The sequence below is a fragment of the Myotis davidii genome, unplaced genomic scaffold, assembly GCF_000327345.1.
Source record: "Myotis davidii unplaced genomic scaffold, ASM32734v1 scaffold93, whole genome shotgun sequence".
Taxonomy (NCBI): Eukaryota; Metazoa; Chordata; class Mammalia; order Chiroptera; family Vespertilionidae; genus Myotis; species Myotis davidii.
In genome coordinates this window covers 10,205,778-10,227,712 of record NW_006292095.1, presented here as the reverse complement: position 1 = coordinate 10,227,712, position 21,935 = coordinate 10,205,778, and the positions used below count along the sequence as shown (strand labels likewise).

The window sequence follows — 21,935 nt, the reverse complement described above, 5'->3', positions numbered from 1 at the left end:
GGAATGCCAAAATGAAATATGTATAGGACTTGGTCAGACACTTGGACTTGCTCATTAAAAGTGAAAGTTGGCAAAAGCTTGCCTAAACTCATTGTGAGGGACAAAGTTCAGCTTCTTTAAAAGGTAGTTAGTCAAACCTGTAACTTTTTTAAAAATTGATTTTAGAGAGAGAGAAAGGGAGAGAGAGAGAAATCAGTGTGAGAGACAAACATCAATCTGTTGCCCCTCGCACATACCCTGACCCTGGATTGAACCTGTAACCCAGGTTTGTGCCCTGACTGGGAATCCATCCTGCCACCTTTTGGTGTACAGAATGATCCTCCAACCAACTGAGCCACACAGGCCTAGGGCCAAACCTGTAATTTTAAGGAAGGTTTTAAAATAAAGGAGGAGCCACCATCTTTGTTTTAACCTAAATCTGGCTTATTTAGTTTCTAAAGCCAAAATAACTATAGTGGTAACATTGAATTTTCCTTAGGCACTCAGTAGTAATCAGAGAATTTTGATGTAATCAACCTACCTTACTCATATTTAGTAGGTTTCTTTTTTGCCTTCTTTCTCCTCCAACTCTATCATAGTTGGTAATCTCAATGAATTAAATTATTTATTTGAATCTCTCCCTCTTCTTTTAGAATGATGAGCTCCCCAAGATCATGGATTGCGTTTTATTAATCTTTTTATTCCTAGAAAAGTGTTTGGATCATAGTGAACATTTAATAACCATACAATAATAGTGATGATTTTTTTTAAATTGCGATCTCTTTTATGTCAGGCCCTGTCTTAGCATTTTATGTGAGTGATCTAATTTAATCTTTAGAGTAACTAATAAATGTTAGGTACTATTATCTGCTGTGTTTTAATACTGGCATTTTAGAGGAACTCTCTGGTATGAAATGTGACCAATTATGGGTACTCATACACCTAATCTCACTAGAAATGTGTTGATCTATCTCCTGATGGCTAATCCAAGAGATAAAGTTAAAAGTATTATCAAAGAAAAATGAAACACCTCTTTTCTTGGGGCATTACCATTACAGATGGTTCATGGGTGATAGTCTTGAGGACAGGTAATAGTATTTCATTTTTCTGAGGAATAATGATATGTAAATGTTTCCTCCATACACTTTTAATCTATGTATTCCCGCTCTTCTCAGTAATGATTTTTGGTGTTAGCTGATGCTATTTATGCTTGTGTTTTTGTATGAACCAAATAGTTTGATTTGATTACTTATTCTTTCTGTAATACATATTCTGAGTGAAGAAGGTAATATTGACTTAGATGAAGTTATTCCTTTTTAAACTTTATTTCCCCCACTTATTTCTTTTTCTTCTTTTACTAGGTATTACTCTGATTGCTGTGGATGAGGCTCACTGTATTTCTGAGTGGGGTCATGACTTTAGAAATTCATTCAGGGAGTTGGGCTCTCTAAAGGCAGCATTCCCATCGGTAAGCTTGCCAAGTACAATGTCTTTTACATCATCCTCTAGTATTTGTCTCCTCATTTGCTAGGTTCCAGCTACCCTCTTCTTGGTTTTCTGCAATCATGCCAAGCATGCTCCTATGTTAGGGCTTTGTTCCTGCTCTTCCCTGTCGCTGAATATTTTCACCCTGGTAATTCACATGGTGTGATCCCTTAACTTCTCTCAGGTCTTTGCTGAAATATTACTTATTTAGGCCTCCTAGGCCACCATAGGAAAATTTCAAATTAAACCCTCCTCTAACATTCAGTATTTCTCATATTCCTATTAGGGAGGAGTTTTTGATGGATTGGTTTATGAAATCTAGAACAGTATATGGCATATTGTGGGTGTTCCATAAATAATTGGGTAAATGAATAAATGAATCTGATGTGGAAGCTGATAATCAGATAAGTCTTTCTCCCACAGGTAGTAAGTAGAAGAGGTGGCCAATAGCTACACAGTGGGAAACTGCTAGTATCTAAAGCAAACAATTTGAAATAAATATAAAACTTAATTTCTGCCCTAAAATAGCTCATAATCCAGTAAAGGAGATTAGATTCATACCTATAAAAATAGGAGCAATAACACCAAACATTCAGTGTTATGTGGAACAGTATGAATGATATAGAAAGATCAATAATGTTAATGGTACATGTATAGAAAAAGAAGATATTTGTATGGTGAAAGTAAGCCAGTGTACCTTAGGACTGCTTTCCAGTAATTTAGAATGGTTTTAAAAAAATAAGCTTTTGGATACTAAGAAGATTGCTTTCTGTAGTCCTTTCCTAGGCCTTTGAATCTAGAAGGATTGTGTTAGAGGAGTTTTAAATATTCTATGCAGCTCTTAAACATATTTTAGTGTTGAATTTAAGTCTTTTATTATGTCTGACTTTGGACTCCATTGGAAAATTTTCATTTCTTAGGATGATTCAGTATAGCACAGAGTGTTTGTCAAGCAATGGCTCGGAAATCTTTTTCCCCTAGTGTTTTCCTGAATCCTTTTTATTAGCTAAGTGGTGAGAAATGCCACCTGGTGGTTGTGGGCCTCCCATTTTCCTCACTGTTCTCAGTGTCTTTTTTTCTCTTTCCCACTGCAATTACACTGGGACAATTGGTGTTAACCTGCAGTGCTTCACACCACATTATTTCAATAAATTAAAAAATAGCAAAGAAATCACTAAACTGTTTGGGATACAGATTCCAATTTGGAGAGAGTCAGAAGAAAGAGCACCCAGGCAGAAAGCTCTACATCAGCCTTAAACTCCCATCAAGTCCAAATAAGAGAACTTGTGAGATCCAGCAGACATGATGGTTCTTTCCATTACTTTCTCTCCAGTCCTTTCACAAAGATCAGTGCATAGTACACACTCAGTAACTAATTGGAATGAATGAATGAAGCAGGAGAATGTTAACAGACGGACCGCCCGCAGCGGGTCTGCCTCAGACCAGCCCAAGTGTGTGCAGGAAAGATTTCACAACATGAGTCCGGGTGATTTTGAGAGTACATTTATTAAAGCTGGGATCAGTGAAACTAAGGAAGAGCTTGAGGTAGAAGAAATAACAGGAGAGAGTAGTGCTTTGCTTTGGCTTCTTAGGCACATTATAAGAAAGAAGTGAGCCAACGCAAGACTGCTGTTTGCTCAGTGGGAAGGTCATAGTGGAAGAAGTGAGCCACTGGGAGCCACTTTTAGCTCCTTGGCAAATCAGGGAAGAGATGGCCTTGGAGACAGGTTCAGGGGGAAGCCCAGGAGCTCCGCTGCTCCCCTGATTGTAAGTCTTGTGGGCGGCCTTAGATTTTAGGAGAAAGAAAATAAAAAGTTCATGTCCGAGAAAGGTCCTGTGCGTACTCCGGAGAGAATCCACACTGGCATCCTTAGTCTTGAGGGTTTTTATCTCTCTTCTGTGGGTGCAAAATTTAGGGAGGGAGAGTTTCAGAAGAATATTCATCAGCTTTTCAGGTGTGCTTATAATATGCTGATTCATCTGAGTAAGCATATAGGGGAGTTTGGGATTATTCTTTGGTTGGCTTTACTGTGTTACTTTTATCTTGGGTCTGTCTGGATTGAATCGGGTTTTTGTTATTTGTTCCCCAGACTTCATCTGTCCTTGGGTTTGGCTGGTACAACTGGCATTAATTGGGTCTCTGTTGCCTATCTCTCCAACCAGAGTAATTTAAGATATTCATTCTCTGGTTAGGGAGGAGAGGTAGAATCCATTTGTTCTCAAGTGTCCTTGGTCAAGGAAGATAAGGTTTTGCTGTCTGTAAGTTGTTCAAATTGTTTGATTTTGTTAAATTATTTTGTCTCAGTTTCCCCATTCCTCTTGCCTAGGAATTTTCCTAGCTTCTTACTGTCCTACCTTAGTATTATGGAGTATAGAGTTAGAATTAGCAACATGACCCAAATTTAGAAGCAGATGGAATAGTTATTATATTCTCTGAGTCTGTAGTTGTATACCATTGAAGCATATATATGACTAAGTCATCCCTAAATTTATAGTCACAAGATTAATTTCTATTTTATTGTTTGTTTTAACAAAACTTGATACTTATTACCAAGGAAACATTTTTGCCAGCTTTAAGAATAAGAGTTTTATGAGTTAAGAACTTTATATAGGTGACAGTATAATTACCATCCAACCCAGTTTGCTTTTGACAATTAAAGGGTGCAAACTATTAATAATTATGTCGTGATGACAGCATAAACTGGGACCATCCCAGCAAACCAGGATGTATGATCACCTTTCTCATAACCAACCTATATATTATTTTTAAGCTTTATCCTCATTTATAAATTTTAAATGTCATAAAGCACAACAAGCTTCTAAGAGGAAAGATTCTATTCATTTCTGAAGTGAAAGTAAATAATTGTTGTTTCTTTAAGTTTAATATATTCCATTACTTTATTCTATTTTCTGTTTATGGAAGCAACATTCTTAATTGTAACCTTTTAGAATCTTAGAGACAAAAGACTGAATTTATTGTGATTTTTTTTTTCACTGTTAGCAGATCACTTGAGTAGGGATTTTCTAGTGGCAAATGGGAATTTTTGTTGGAAGAGAGTCTAACATCTTGTAGCGTTCTCTCTATTTTGATGAAAAAACTGAGGCCAGGAGAAGTTAGCCCTTGCCAAGTCAGTGGCAAATTTGGGAGCAGTGCCCATGGCTCTGGAGTTCTTGTATAGAATTCTTTTTACTTGTTGCAATAACAGTAATAGCTGAAACTTTTTGAGTGCTTACAGTGTACTATGCATTATGTTCAGGACACAATATGTTTTATTTTATTTGGGCTTCACAATAACTTCATGAGATTGTTGCTATTATTTGTAGCCATTTTATAGATGAGGAAACCAAAGTTTAGAGAGTAAAACAAACAGCTCAAAATCTCACACCTAGTTAGTGGCAAAGGCAGGATCTGAACTCAGGCAACTGAGTCTAAGCCAGAGGTTTTCACTAATGTGCTGCTATTTTGCCCGATTTTTCTGTTAACTTCTGCAAGAGGTGTCATGTTTCATGTTTTTTCCTTATTTTCAGACATGCATTGCCCATCCACTCATATAGTACTTAGAACCAAACTAAACCCTCTTTTCCTATAGTTTTTATCCTGGAAACTCCTTTCTTTATCTGTATATGCAGTTAAACAGCAGGTATTTTATTAGTGCATTTATAAATGGTTTCAGTAAAGCACTTAAATTGATGAAAATGCTTTGTTGCTGTGTGGGTGAGAATGTGTATGTCCCAAGAATGCCTAATATTTAAACTTCCCTTGTTCTTAGTTTTATATTTGATATCAATATTTTTATTTTATATGTTTGATTAGAGAAACTAACTTCTTTACAAATTGGCCTATTCATCTCTAAACTGTAAGGCAGGTATTCTTTAAATTCAGAGAACTGTCTGATTATAAGCCAGAAATTAATGAAGTTAATTTGGGGGTTACTGTTTTAAATAATTTAAGGATAGGGAATGCAAAAATGCTAATCACCTGGTCAAATTGGTTTTGTTACCTTTTTTCCATGAAAAAAAAAAAAGACTCCCAAACCTAATTGATACTTTTTACATGAACTTTGAGATAATTTTTTATTAGAGCTATATTGATTGTAAAAGTAGTTTTTAGTTTTTAATAAATTATTTTTCAAATTCTATAAGTGCTTTTTTTTTTTTTTTACAAATTGCACATATATTTTCTCTTACATAAAAGAGAATTACTTACACTGATTTTTGAAGTAGATGCAGTGTATCTGAGAGCAATTTTATGAGGATATTGGTAGCCCAGTTGGTTGGAGTGTCATCCTGATACACCAAGTTTGTGGGTTCGATCCCTGGTCAAGGCACATATAGGAATCAACTATTGAAGACCAATGAATGCATAAATAGAATGGAGCAACAAATTGATGTTTCTCTCTCTCTCTCTAAAAAAAAAAAAAAGAATATTTTAAGAAAGTTATATTCTTAGATATAGAACAGCTAATGATTTAGGAACAACTTTAAGACCTAGTCCACTTTTTTTCTGAATATGAAACAATAGCATAGTTGATTATAACTCCCTATGAGAATAGGGACAAAAAATGTTAAATCTAGTTTCATGGGAGGTATGTTGTTATAACTTATTTAGAATTTCTGAAAGATTATGTATTCATATTTTTCCTGGTATGTGCTGTGCCTCCAGCTTTGACTGCTAATCCAGTCAAAAAGTCTGTGCTAAGCTGAAAATAGAACATGACTTGGTTGCTCAAGGAATCAATTAATAATAGATGTTTCATTTTATGCATTTTTCTTATCTGTAGTATGTCATGATTTACTTAGTGAAATTGGAGAGAGGATATTCTAGTCATTGAGAGCTTTGCTTCTAGATCTGAGAAGCTATAAACCAATATATTTAATATCAGAGACAAAAAAAGATCCATTGCTTTGCATAGTTAGATTTCAGTGAATGAAAGAGTTTATAATTTGTGAATTACAGATTAATAAAAAACACGGCATAACAGAACCCCCATTTATAGCAGCACGGTTACAAATACATATAACAAATATTAAAAAAAATAAATGGAAAGGTAGATAGCTAGTAAGAAGACTTAATTTAATAAGGCAAGGTAGACTACATTTTGAAATCTAATGGAGTTAGTATATTAATTAAATGATTCATGATTTTTAAAAAGTAAATGTATTTTAGAGGCCGAGAAACACATAAGTAGGAAGTTTCTTTTCTTCTCAAAAAAAGTTAATTTGAAAGTTGCATTTTAAGCACTATTTCTTCTGTCATTGTTTCACAGTGTCTTTGTGAAAAGGCAGTAGAATTTTTAGGAATTAATGAGTTCTCTCCTTTTTGAAAAATTGATGAACTTCATTCAGGTTCCAATAGTTGCTCTCACTGCTACTGCAAGTTCCTCCATCCGGGAAGATATTGTCCGTTGCTTAAACCTGAAGAATCCTCAGATTACCTGTACTGGTTTTGATAGACCAAACTTGTATTTAGAAGTTGGACAAAAAACTGGAAACATCCTTCAAGATCTGAAGCAATTTCTTGTCCAAAAAACAAGGTGAGGGTTTCATGGTTGATAAATTTTGGTAACTTGAAAAAAATTATTTTATTTTTCTACTATTTCTTTCTAATGTGTTCTTAACATACTTCAAATTCTACTTAGCTTTGGTTCAAGTCAAGCGTGGCCATTATATGATCAAAATAGTGACTGCGATAATTTTTGAAATAAGAAATGAATTCTAATATTTTTATACTTCAGGCTGTTGCTTGAATAGGACATACGCTCTTTTTTTAAAAAGATTTTTTATATGTTTTTATTGATTTTAGAGAGAGAGAGAGAGGAAGGAGGAGGGAAGAGAGAGAGAAACTTCGATTGGCTGCCTCCTGCATACCCCCTATTGGGGATTGAGCCTGCTACCCAGACATGTGCCCTGACCAGGAATTGAACCCTCCACCTCCTGGTGCATGGGACCATGATCAACCAACGGAACCACACCAGCCCCATAGGCCATACACTCTTAATAATTGACAAGTAAACACATAAACAAATGAGTCTCATATCTGAATTTTATCAGTTTCACTAATTATATGACAAACTTGAGTTTTAGGGAATTTTTAAAAATCATCTTCTAATAAACACTTTTGAGACTATGTCATGTGCCAAATACTATCCTAGGCACTTTATGTGAGTGACCTTCCTCCTCCTCAGTGTTCCTTGTTGCTTTCTCTACATAATTTTCAGATTTGTCATTTGAAAGCATATCCCCAAATCTTGGTGTTCTTTTTTGGTGGCTCCCTCTTGCCTGTGGACTAAAGTCCAGACTCCTTAGCCTAACATTCAAGCCCATCCAAGATTTTGCTATTTAATGTGACAGTGGGTTTTCTGAAAGCAAGTCACGGAGGATTTTGTACTTCCTTTTCAGTCCCCCAAGAAGGGTAATTGTAGCAGGGAATCATTGGGAGTCAGAATGCCTTCTACAGATCTTAGGCAAGTAGAAGTTTTCCTCTTAAGGAGCAGTGAGGGGGAGGGTATTAAAACTTCAAAGTGTTGCTTTTTATTTCCATTTTCTTTCCTTCGTTTAATTCTGCCATTTTAAAAAATCAGTATTCTCATTTTTTCTATTCATTGAGCTAACATGTTTCTTAAATTCTGACCTTGTTTTCTGTATTCATGATACATTTAAATTTGATAGCTAAGCCTCTCTCACCTCCCTAATCTAATGGAAGATAGATTTTCCCCCTTAGGAAATTGTGAGGGAATAACAGCCTTTTAAAAAAGTAAACGCTTGGCAAAGTAATGAATCCTTTGGTATTAGACATTTTTACTCTTTTGTTTTTTCTGCTGTATAAGTTCAAATTATTATGTATTCTCCTTATTAAAAATTTTAAAAGTGACACAGTATTTGAACAATATAGACACATAAATTTCAAAGTACTTCGGTCTTCCAATCTCATTCCTCAGTTGTAATCACCGTTGATATTTTGTCATTCAGCTTTATAAACTTTTCTGTGTCTGTACTATGCAGATATGCACTTCTGGTTTTAAGTATTATTAAATTTATGCAGAAGTAGTTTCACAGTAGATCCATTTTTTACTGTTGTTTTTTTCCTTTAAGTATCTTTGCTATCTTTTCATAAGTTGTGTTTTCTTAAATTAGGGTCTTAATGTATAGGATATTACAGTATCCACATTTTGGTTAACTATTTTTTTTTCTTAAAAATGTTTAAGTGATATTTTTGCACATTAAAAAATAATTTCTAGAAGTAATGATTTGTATTTTATCTCACTCCATGAAGTTATGTATTATGAGTTTTTGATATGGAAGCCCCATTTGGTCACTATTAAAAATTTCTTTGAGTAGATTATTCAGTAATACTCTGTAATTACTCACTAAGTTTCCCCCCTCTATTTATGTTTTTAATTATTTTGCCATAGCCCTTCTTGAAGGTTTTATGTGCATTTAAATGTTTAAAAATATTTTATTGATTTTAGAGGGGAAGGGAGAGAGAGAGGGAGAGAGAGATAGAAACATCAATGATGAGAGAGAGCCATTGACAGGCTGCCTTCTGCATGCCCCCTACTGGGGATTGAGCGTGCAACCCGGCATGTGACCTGACCATGACCTCCTGGTTCATAGGTTGATGCTCAACCACCGAGCCACACTGGCCGGGCTACATTTATTTTTTAATGTTGGCTTAGTATTTTATAGTTGAATGTATATAATAATGAACATTTAGATTATTTTTCACTATTATACTTTTGCTATGAATATTTGTGTATATGTGTCTTTTAGCCAAGGTGTAAGTAAATTTGTAAAATAAATTACTAAAATTGAAATTGTGTCAAAGGATATATGTATTAGAAATTAAATAACCTTTCCTAAATCTAAAATAGAACATTGTTTTTATATTCATTAAGTCATCATAAATGAATGTATTTATGGAAGTGAATGTATTTATGGAAATGAATATATTAAGGAATTAAATAAGGTCTATGGAAATCATCATTGACACTTTTCGTAAATAAGCACAGGTTTTTAAAACAGACTTTCTAATAAATGTTGTCTATGACAGTCATAGTCTCAAGATTACTAGTAAATACTTCTTTGAACTATAAAAATGATCTTTTAATATTACAAGAAAGCTTTTGCTTTTTCTGTAAACATAGAAACTCAATTTTATGATCATAAGAGAGAATAAGAATAATGTATTATAAATTTTATTTGCTCTCCTATGTAAATATTTACTTACCTTATGTAAATGAAGACTAATTGTTAAACTAGTGCTTTGTATTTCCAATAGTTTCTAAGTTTTTCTCAAGGCTTCTGCTTAAATAAATAAACTTGTCTCTGGTTTTAATTTGGACAAAAACTGAGTCAAAGGTGTTTAGGGTTTAACATAATTCATTTTCACATTTGACCCACCATAATGTTTTAGGTTTTTATGTAGTTAAATATATCATTTTTTAATGCTTTCTCCTTTAAGTCTTTCATTAAAAGGAAAATTAAATTAAAATTGAATGAAAATGAAATTAAAAATTTAAAAAGGAAAAATTAAATAGATGAAATTTAAACTGGTCTGAATCATATATATATTTGTTCTTATGTTCTTTTTCTTTAGTTCTGCCTGGGAATTTGAAGGTCCAACTATCATCTATTGCCCTTCCAGGAAAATGACAGAACAAGTTACAGTTGAACTTAGGAAATTGAACTTAGCCTGTGGAACATACCATGCAGGCATGGATAATAGTTCAAGGAAAGAGGTTCATCATAAGTTCATGAGAGATGAAATTCAGGTGAAGATTGATCATCATTACTCTCTATCCTCCATAGTGGTAACATATTCCTCTATTTACCAAATCTTTATTGAATGCCTTCTTTACATTGAGCATAAAACAGCTCTAATACAGGGAATCAGAGTTTAATGTGGGAGGTAGCTATGTGAACAAACTATTACAGACTAGTATGGCTAGCAGCCTGTACATAGTGCCTAGGTGCACAGAGGTGGGAACACCATCTGTTTATGTGGGGTGAGTAATGGGGATGATCCACCCAGGAAGAAGCAATTTGATTAGAGTCTGAACAAATAAATAGAAGTTTGTCAAGTGTGCAAGGCCAGTAAGTGAAGAAGGAAAAGGAAGATTGTTTATAGAATTCCAGGAAGGAGGGCTAGCATGTGCAAAGCCCTGTGAAATGCGGGTGCAGGAAATTGTAAATAGTTCAGTATGGTTGGAGAGAAAGAGAGTGTGGAGTAGGAATGGCTTAGAGTAAAGGTACAAAGGAAGGAGGAACGGCTAGAGACTCAGAGCTGTTAGAGACTGAGGAAAGTTGAGTGGGTTGGTTGGCCAGGTGGTAGAGGGCCTTAAAACTTACAAAGAGGCAGGCTGGGATTGGTGTGAAGTGCCTTTCCATTGTCCAGACTACTTTAGCCTTGGAATTTTTTACTTAAATGAAATTTTATATAATAGGTAAGGCAGGTTAAAGTAGAATAATTCTTATTAAAGTTGATGTGAGGGAGAAAGGGGTACAAGAGCCTCCTTATCTTTAAGACAGTCCTTGTGGGCGTCTTATAATCCCCAGAGCTCCGCAGAATGAAGTTTGAGAACCGTCTATTCTGTGTTTCTGGGCAAGATAATATATATTATAGAAACATGAGACTGGTAACACTAAGTAGGTTTGATTTGAAGGAGAAAAACTGAAGAGAGGAAGGGTATGCATGAAGTTACTGTGAAGAGTTATAGTGGTTGAAGTTATGTCATAGTGATTGGAATCCTGGTTCCCTGGGTGCCATACAGAATATTTGGAAAGATTTAAATTCAAGCCACGTTAGTAGGTTTTCAGTCAACAACTTCATCCCGTCAACATCATATCCACAGTCACTGTAAGCCTGTAGGCCAGTCCCCCGCTCCGTCTAGCTCTCCCTATTATATGTAGTTGTTAACCACCCCAAAGCAATACTGTTCAAACAGCTTACCTCATGTCTGGTGTGTGTGCTCTCCCTATAAAATTCTCTATGAATTGTTGTAATGCACATCTGCCTGAAAGTATCTATTCTCTTTCTTCCTCTTTTTAGAGATATGAACAGCTATCACAGCTGCCTAGAATAGAGATTTTACCCATATTCTTAAATGCTTAGACTTACATTTTATTATCTCAGGAGCTTGAAAATTGTCAGATAAAATGTATTAACTGGCTCTGGCTGGTTTGGCTCAGTGAGTAGAGCATCGGCTTGTGTACTGAAGTGTCCCGGGTTTGATTCTGGTCAAAGGTGCATGCCCTGATTGCAGGCTCAGTCCCCAGTTGGGGGTGTGCAGGAGGCAGCCGGTCAGTGATTCTCTCTTATCGTTGGTGTTTCTCTCTCGCTCTCTCTCTTACCCTCTCTCTTCCTCACTGAAATTTAAGTAAAAATATATTTTAAAAATGTATTAGCTGTGCTTACTGAATATTTACAATCGGTGTTTGAGCCATTAACTGACCATGATTTCATCTATTATGGTATATCGCTCATTGTTCATTTAGGTAAAAACATCTCCTAAGAGACATGAGAGAGGACAAACTTTTATCTACATATAATTTGTTGTGTTGGGAGACTTGTTGGATGCTTCTGGGCTTCCTGCCAAGATGCAGCTACATTGAAACATTGCTCTTAATATGGCTTTAAAAGCCTCACAGCAATCACCCATCAAACCTGATACCGGGAGGGTATATGCATGTATGTGCTGTTATATTTTCCCTTTTTATGGCAGGATGTCACAAGTTTTTATCCACATTATGAAAATGAATACATTAATATTGATTGTGTCACTGTAGGCCAGTGGTCAGCAAACTGCGGCCCCTTGAGTGTGGCTCTTCCACAAAATACCACGTGTGGATGCGCACGTAAAGTGCGATTGAAACTTCGTGGCCACACTCAAGGGGCCAAAGAGCCACATGTGGCTCGCGAGCCGCAGTTTGCTGACCACTGCCCTAGGCTGACATTAGGGTTTCTCTTGTGTCTGACAACTGGGCATTGTACTCCTTCTTTGCCATTATAAAGAATTCTAAAGTTTCACATATGAAGTGAGAGTTCTCACACACCTTCTAAAGAGGATGAAAATACATTTCCTCATCTATATAAAATAGTTTGGTGCTTTTGTTATTGACTACTTGCCATTGAATATTTATTGAGTGCCTATTGAATGCATACATATACAGAATTCTCATATTCACACTCCGGTCTTTTTATAGCTGATTTATACTTTAGTATGAGCATAAAAGTAGAGCTCATCTTCCCGGCTCACTTCCCTGGCTCTCAATGTCTTGGAATGAGTGATCCTTAGAATCTTAGTATTTTCTGTTTTATAATTGTAGAAAAACTTTTTTTCTTTCTGATTACTCATAACCAAATCTAACCACCGTTGGGTGTAGATTTGCATTTTTAGTCTATGATCATTCATTTTTACTTTTAATCCTAACTTTTAGTTTTATGTTCTTTTGTATTTTATTTGTGCTTTCAAGATGGCTTGAATTTCTTATCTTTCTGAAATGAGGTTGTGAATTAATCATTTGAATATATTTTATTGATTTTTTTACTGAGAGGAAGGGAGAGGGATAGAGAGTTAGAAACATCGATGAGAGAAACATCTATCAGCTGCCTCCTGCATGCCCCCTACTGGGGATGTGCCCGCAGCCAAGGTACATGCCCTTGATCAGAATCGAATCTGGGACCCTTCAGTCCTCAGGCCGACGCTCTATCCACTGAGCCAAACCGGTTAGGGCTGAATTAATTATTTGGTAAAATATCTTGTATTTACACCTGAGAGAATAGGTTGGTCTCATCTAAGATTAGTATCGTATGATGAAAATTAAATCTTAAAAGTTCTCTACACACACACACACACACATATACACACAAATGAAGTATATGAGATGATGAATGTGTTAAGTAACCTTATTATAATCATTTAACAATAGGTATGTATATCAAACCATCACATTATATATCTTAAACTTACACAATGTTAAATGTCAGTTATCTCTCAATAAAGCTGGAAAAATTGAATAAGGCATAACATTTAAAAAATAAAATTAGAATGATGTTGCTTATTTACTCTTAAATACAGCAAAATTGCCTACTCTTAATCACTCAAAGCTTTTTCTTAACATATTTCCATACCTATATTTATTTTTCTCTCACCTTTATTGTTCAGCATTTTCTTTTTATTTGCTAATGTGGTCCATATTAACACATTTTTAAAGGCATTTTAATTTTTATCAGTTATGCATGTACATTAAGAACTAAATAGCTCTACACATCTACAATGAAAAACATCAGTCCCTCATTCCTCCTATTTATATCTAACCTCATTTCCTATCAATATTAGCATAAAAATTTTGATTAGTCAATATATATTCAAATATATATACATAATTACTTATCTGTAAATGGTTTTTATTGCTAAGCCATGCAGTATATTATAGTTACTTTTCTTGCACAACTTCATGTATTGTTATTAATACTTTATAAAATATTTACTTAGTTTTTTGTGTTCTTTTTTTTCCCCAGCCCCCCTTCCCCCAATTTTTTGTGTTCTTGTCATTAATTCTTCCCTTAAATTTCTCCAATTATGTAGATCTTCATACTACAGTATATTAGCAGTTCTACCAGTTTTATCCTTTTAAAGATGCAGAGATAAATTCATGTTTTATTTTACCATTTTTAATGAGTCACTTCCTTTCATCTTAGAACAGTGTTAGAAAATATTACAATACTATGCAATCAGGTAAGGACTTTTGAAACTTCATAACACAAAAGTCTCATTTAATATAATAATTATTTTAAGATCCTCTTTTGTGACTTGTTCTTATTGCTAAAGAGAAAAACCACTTTTAATTTTTATAGAGAGGAAACAAGTTCTAATTTATGATCACTGATCCTTAATCTATAAATTGGGTGGGTAATCGTTTAATCTGTAAGTGATAGTTAAAATCATATTAAGTTCAGTTTTATGCCAAGGACTTTAGCTAATGAACTAATTATAATTATTCTTATTAAAAGGTAAAAATGTAAGATTTTAGTTCTGCTAAATGTTTGTCAAACTGTTGTTATTTATTCTCAGTGTGTCGTAGCTACCATAGCTTTTGGAATGGGCATTAATAAAGCGGACGTTCGCAAAGTCATCCATTATGGTGCGCCTAAGGAAATGGAATCTTATTACCAGGAGATAGGTAGAGCTGGCCGGGATGGACTTCAAAGTTCTTGTCACCTACTCTGGACTCCAGCAGACATTTGCTTAAATAGGTAAAAACATGTATTACTTTCACACTTGCAGATTTTTTTTCTTTCTTTCCATATAAGTTTTGAAAGCATTTGAGGCAGCATCAAAAATGTCAAGTAATGTGCTTTAAGTGCATTTAAAAAGAAACAGAGGACATCTAAGAACATTTGTGGTAAGTGCTGCCACCCAGAGGAGAGGACCTATTTTAGCCAGACCTTATTTAGTATGAAGAATTAACTAAATCAGGATTCTATAGGGAATGAAACACAGATCCCATGTAATGATTTCCTAATATTGTGCACCGATGAGCTGTTTATTTTTCCTTGGGTGCTCTCAAGTTTTTTTTTTTTAAATTTTGTTTTATTGCTTATAGTATTACAAAGAGTATTACATATGTCTCCTTTTTATTTCTCCCCTTGATCTTCCCCTGGCTTTCCCTAGCCCCCAGTGTCTTTGTCTATTGGTTATGCTTATATGCATGCATACAAGTCCTTCGGTTGATCTCTTATCCCTCCCACCCGACCCTCCCCGGACTTCCTGCTGTAGTTTGACAGTCTGTTCAATGTTGCTCTGCCTCTCTATCTATTTTTGTTCATCAGTTTATAATGGTCTTAATTATCCATAAATGAGTGAGATCATGTGGTATTTTTCTTTCATTGACTGGCTTATTTTACTTAGCATAATGCTCTCCAGTTCCATACATGCTGTTGCAAATGGTAAGAGTTCCTTCTTTTTTACAGCAGCATAGTATTCCACTGTGTAGATGTAGCACAGTTTTCTAATCCATTCATCTGCTGATGGGCACTTAGGCTGTTTCCAGATCTTAGCTATGGTAAATTGTGCTGCTATGAACATAGGGTTGCATTTATCCTTTCTGATTGGTGTTTCTGTTTTCTTGGGATATATTCCTAGAAAACCATTAATTTCATTACTGGTTTTTTTCATCCCATGGCACTCATTCCAAATGACTTCTGATCATCCCTATTTGGATATCTTTACTATTTGTTTCCTTTGTTAGTTCTGTGAGAGCATGCCAGCTGCCCTTGACAGCGTGTGATAATCATGTTGTTCTTTACTGATTGACTGTCATGAAAAGAATTTAAGTGTTTAGTGTTTAAATACAGGAAAACCATTCTATGTAAATACTAAACAGCTATTTTGTTGCCACTTAAGTTCTATGAAATTTATATTGGAAAGGAAAACTTCACCTTGTAAAATTTTTCAGTGCAGGGTTTAGCAACTGATTCTCTCATCCATAGGGGAGAAAATTTCAGGAAAAAAAACACTTCTATGTGGTAGAAGTTTGATGGGCCTGCCAAGATGAATTTTCAAAATGCACCTCCATGTAGCTGGATAAATTGAGCTCTTGAATGGACATATTATCTCATTTTATTAAAATTATGAGAATGCCTATCCAATACAGTTTTAATTTATTCATCATTTAACAGTGCCCCCCCCTTTTTAGTACCCACTGTGTTCCAAGCATTAAGCTTCCTGATGGGGATACAGTGATAAATAAACGCAGAAATGTACCTGTTTTCATAGAGTTTACAGTGTAATGGGAATGGCGGATCCTAATCACAGAATCATACAACTATAGATACATAGGGTTCATTTTACTATTCTCTTTTTCTGTTTGAAAATTTCACTCATCAGAAGATTTTTTTTAAAGGATCAGGCAAATATGTGTAAAATTACAGTTATGTTAAGTGCTATGAAGGAAAGTTGCATCAAGTAGTGAGTATATAATGGGGTGTGTGTTTCCGGTTGAAAGGTCAGGAAAGTCCTCCTTCAGGAAGTGATAGGGTAAATTGAGACCTGAAAGAAGAATTAAGGATTAATTAGGTGTAAAAATGTTTGCTATAAACGTTAAGCTCTTTCTTTTACTAGTAAGAGCAGTCAGTAGCTTTGATTGCTTAACATATAATCAATAAAACCATCCTCTTAAACAGGAAAATTACTATTTTCCTTTTGACACTGGTGTCCATAACTGGGATAGAATGCAACTCTGCATGCTACTAGTAAGTTTGGGATTGTGTCAAGCGTAAGTTGATTCCTGTTAGTTCTTATTTTATTAGGGCATTATGCTGAAGGTACTGAAGAAAGCCTGAATTCTATTTTGTAGCTTTGCAGATTTACCAATAGCGATATCTCCTATTTTTCTGGGTTTCAAAAGATACTTTAAATGTTTTTTTTTCATTGAGATTTAACAGATTAGTAATCAGATAGTGGTCTTTAGGGTAGATGGTTGTTTTTTGCGTCCACCCTAGGGAAATAAAAGTAGGGTTAATCAGACAAAGCAAAAAGTTTTCTAATAAATGAAGTTGCTGGTTCTCAACTGAAAAAGTCACTGTATTCATAAAATGTTTAGAATCCTATGAGAGAAGAAACTTGTCCAGCCATCATTGTAAATGTGTAATTTTATATTTCTTATTGCAGAAGCCAAACCATTGGCAAAGTCTCAGTGCCTGCATTTGCCATTATTTTAAACAGTCAAACCCAATAGTTACTATGTATTGTAACTTTTAAGGAAATAATTTGCAAATTAATCTCAATTCTTCCATTGGCTCTGATTCCTATTTATGGTATTGTTTTGTAGAAATTTTTTTTTTCAATAGGATTTTGTGTTTTAAATATTGTAATAGTCCCAAAAGAAAAGAATTTATTTGATTTGATGTTAGAGACTTGTAATTTTATTTTCTAAAATTTGTTATTGACACTGAGAAGATTAAATGTAGATCATCTGAACCAAATATAAGAGTGAATCTAGTTCTTAGAGTGTAGGCATTTTTCTTTGCTCTTTCTGAGAAGGAGGTAAGCTAAGTAAACTAAAGCAAAAAGGACTGATTTTTAGCCCATGATCTAGGAAGAATGAGATTAGATGCTAATCTAGGAATGAAAGTCAACAGTTGGAAGAGACTTTTAGGAAATTACAGGCATACCTTGTTTTATTGCACTTTGCTTCATTGCGTTTCACAGAGGTTGCTTCTTTTACAAAATTGAACGCAAGACCCTCCCCAGCAAAAATATTATGACATGCTTATTGTGATACTTGCTCTATTGTGGTGGGCTGGAACTGACCCTGCAATATCTCCAACGTATGCCTGTATATGGAAGGGTGGTTAGTGGTGTCCAATGATAAGAATGTTTTGAATAAGACATCATTTGTGTGTTCAGACTTTGCAGAAATCAGTTAACTGGATTCCCTGCTGGTGTCATCCTTGAGAGTTGTACAGAGGTATTATTATCAGTCAGAAGTTCGGATAGTCAAAAGATGAGTGAGTGAGGTCTGTTTAGATGACGATCAGTATTATCACCCAGATCTTATAGGTAAATCATTGTTTTCCTTTGAAATATCCAAAACATATTCAACTCAAACTTCTATTCTTGGAAAGATGTGCAGTATATTTAGGAGGTTGTCATTATGTGATATCTGCTATTCATAGAATTTCTTCACAAAAGACTGGAAGAAACAGTCAGGATGAGTTACAGCAGCATTAACTTAAAGACAAACAAACACGTCTTTGGCGTTATTAACCATTTAAAATAAATTTAATTTTATAGAAAACATTTAGTTGTTTGAGGAAGGAACTTAATTCCAATACTTTACTGGTGTCCCATAATAACGCCCTATAATACAAAGAGGAATCCTCTGACGAGTTAAAAGGGATCTAATTTCATGTTTGGATCACGAACCTCTTTTAGTATTCCTTACATAGCTGCTTTGATTTCTCCTATAACATAACTGAAAAAAAATAACTTTTAACTGGGAAAAGGTGAAAATTTATATGTAGTAGAAGGATTATCCAAAAGCATGTAGCATATAAATCATAATGAAAACTTTATAAAAAATTTCAAAGATAGCTAAAAATTGATGCTTGGACACAGGTAGAATTCTTTCAAAAATAAATTTCATAAAAAAATCAGAAAAATGCTTGCTTCTTGCGAGAGGCATTGACTGGCAAGGGACACATAACTCTGGAATGATAGAAGTGGTCTTTGTCTTGATAGGGGTGTGGAGTGATAAAATAATAATGAGATAACTAAAAAGTAACAAAATCACTAATGCAATTTTACATATTCCTGTGATATTTTTAATTGACAGGCACCGCCTTAATGAGATACATAATGAAAAGTTTCGATTATACAAATTAAAGATGATGGCAAAGATGGAAAAATATCTCCATTCCAGCAGATGTAGGCGACAGTATGTATTATTTATTTATATCAATTAATGAATAGATTTATGGGTGGTGCTCTTTTAAGAAAAAATTTTGCAAAATAATTAAAAGTATTTAGAAAGAATATTTTGTTGGTATTGAATATGTGCTGAATTTTTAAGGCAACTTTCTTTTTGCCTCAGTAAACTGAAGCCAAATAATGAGGTCCCAGGTGAATCAATTAATTCACTTCATTATTTTCAGCAATGAATTTAACATATATGTTTTTGTTCTTTTATTTAATTTTAAATCTTCTCTTGGGTAGACTCATCTTGTCTCATTTTGAAGATAAACAACTACGAAAGGCCTCATTGGGTATTATGGGAACTGAAAAATGCTGTGATAATTGCAAATTCAGGTAAATATTTCTTCTTCTAGATGAACATTCTAAAAATCTGTTTCTTTTGCTTTACAAATAATTTTTAATTGAATTTTTGATGAATGATATGTATTATAGTTATATATATATCATTATTTTTAAATGTATTTTTATTTCAGAGAGAGGGAAGGAGAGGGAGAGAGAGATAGAAACATCAATGAGATAGAAACATCAATTGGCTACCTCCTGCACCACCCCTTACTAGGGGTTGATCCTAAAACCCCGGGCATGTGCCCTGAGCAGGATTCGAACTGGTCACTTCTTGGTGTATGGGTTGACGTTCAACCACAAGCTACACCAGCTGGGCATGTATTATAGTTTTTTAAAACAAAATAAAAAAAGATATTTAAATAAATGTCAAAGCAAACAATAGTAGAGTATTTTGCTTTATAAATAGACAAACCAATAAAGTGGAAGACCTAAATCTAAACATAGCAACAGTTACATTAAATATAAATGGTCTAAAACACCATTTAAAGGCTGACATTTTTAGAATTGGTTTAAAAATATGACCGAACTAAGAACATCATCAGAGGTAAATAAGGACATTACATGATGATAAACGGGTCAGTCTACCAATGTATCAGCCAGGGTTCTTCAGAGAAACACACACACACACACACACACACACACACACACACCTTAAGGAATTGGCGTATGCAGTTGTGGGGGTTGGCCAGCTGGCAGGCTGGAAAGTTGGGCAGGATTTCTATGTTAACAGACTTGAATCACAATTCCTTGTTTTTCAGCAAAACTCAATTTTTGCCCTCTAATATCTTCATCTGATTGGATGAGACCCCCTCACATTACCAAAGGGAATCTTCTTTATTCAGAGCAACTGATTGTAAATATTAATCACATCTAAAGATACTTTTATAGCAACATCTACATTAGCGTTTGACCAATCAGGTACCAGAGCCTACCCAAGTTGACACATAAAGTTAACCATCATATTCAAGAACACGTAATCCCCATATGTGTATATATTTAACAAAACTGACAGAATTGAAAGGAGAAATAAAGAAATCCAAAATTACAGGTGACTTCAACCTCTTCTCTTGGTAATTAATAGAACTAGTAGACAAAATCAGTAAGAAGATAGGAGAAATGAACAGGACTGTCAACAGACTGGATCTAATTAACTTCTATAGAACCTTCCACCCGACAGTAGCAGATACACTTTCTTTTTAGGTGCCGATGGAACATTCACAAACACAGGCCATATTCTGGGTCAAAAAACAAACCATGACAAATTTAGATTATAAAATACATGGCATGTAGTTAAAGCAATCCTGAGAAGGAAATTTAGAGCATTAAGTACTTAGAATAAAAGTTTCCAATCAGTAATTAAGCTTCCATCTTAAGAAGCAAATAAGAGCAAAATAAGCTAAAAGGAAGCAAAAGGAAGGAAATAAGGAAGATAAGAGCGCAAGGCAATGACATAGAAAACAGGAAAACAATTGAGAAAACCAATGAACTCATTCTCTGAAAAGGTCAATACAATTGATAAACACTTATAACAAAAAAACAGGGGACACAGACTACCAATATCAGGAATGAAAGGAATTTCGTTACAGACCCAACAGACATAAAGAAAAATAAGGAAACACTATGAGTAACTCTGTGCTTGAGATGAAGTGGAGTAATTCCTGATAACCTCAAGCTAATGAAACCCACAGTGAAATAGATAACCTGAATAATCATGCAACTGTTAAAGAAATTGGATCCTTGTTTAAAAAGACCTCTGAAAATAAATTCCCTAGTCCAAATGGTTTGAACAGCAAATCATACCAACATTTACAAGAAGAAATAATGCCATTTCTGCAGTATGATTCCATTCATATGATATTCTCCCAAACATAAGTCTATACTATCGAGATGAAAAAAAGATCAGTGGTTGTCAGAGATTTTAGGAAGGGGAAGGTATGATTACAAAGGAATGGCACAAGGTGTCAGGGCCAGCCTGACAGGGTTGAGCCTGGCTGAGGCAGGGAGGTGGGAATTGAGAAAAGAAAGAAAGACAGGAAAGCGGGGTCGGGAGGACTCCAGTTCTCTTGATGAACTGAAGCGAGTTTATTAGCTCTACAATCCTATTTATACACAACACACCGAATCGGAGGTCTATCAAGAGGAATGTATTCTTTGTTCCTCTTAATCTCTAAGGGAGGGATACAGCAGAAGGACAAATTCTCAGTACAGCATATCTCAGTAAATAGGTACAGACTTCTTGGCAAGCTATGAAAGGCTGTTTTCATTCTACAAATGTTACTCCCATTCTACTGATAATCACTATCCAAACAAGTCTGGGAAAACTGTGTGGGTAAGGGTCCCAGCCTTGCTAGCCCCTTCAGGTGCAAGGATCTTGCCAGCTTACATCTGGCCCCCACCAGTACAGACCCTTCTGAGTCCAGTTAGCCTAGAATATAGCATATATTCCAATTCAACTGTTCTTGCCTATCCCCCTTACAAACAATGGAAGAGATATGTAGCTCCTTTCTCACATCCAGGTTTTTGTAAAAGAGGGTTGTGGGGGAATGCACTTTACTTGGCCAATTGCCTTGTACTTATTATGTAAGTCAAAAAGTAAAATCAGAAATGATTCTATGTAATACTAAGAGCTTAGAAGAGTGGTTCTCAGCC

At 34.8% G+C, this 21,935-nt stretch overlaps 1 protein-coding gene across 3 annotated transcripts in view; it reads left to right on the top strand.

The window, feature by feature from the left end:
• The window catches only part of WRN (Werner syndrome RecQ like helicase), a 153,308-nt gene that overhangs the window by 83,875 nt on the left and 47,498 nt on the right, over positions 1-21,935 (top strand). For all 3 annotated transcript variants that reach the window (XM_015565251.1, XM_015565250.1, XM_015565249.1), the window contains 6 exons: positions 1,341-1,447; positions 6,811-6,998; positions 10,061-10,235; positions 14,538-14,719; positions 18,802-18,903; positions 19,182-19,274. In XM_015565251.1, the coding sequence (XP_015420737.1) occupies positions 1,341-1,447; positions 6,811-6,998; positions 10,061-10,235; positions 14,538-14,719; positions 18,802-18,903; positions 19,182-19,274 (847 nt within the window). The remainder of the gene's footprint in view (positions 1-1,340; positions 1,448-6,810; positions 6,999-10,060; positions 10,236-14,537; positions 14,720-18,801; positions 18,904-19,181; positions 19,275-21,935) is intronic.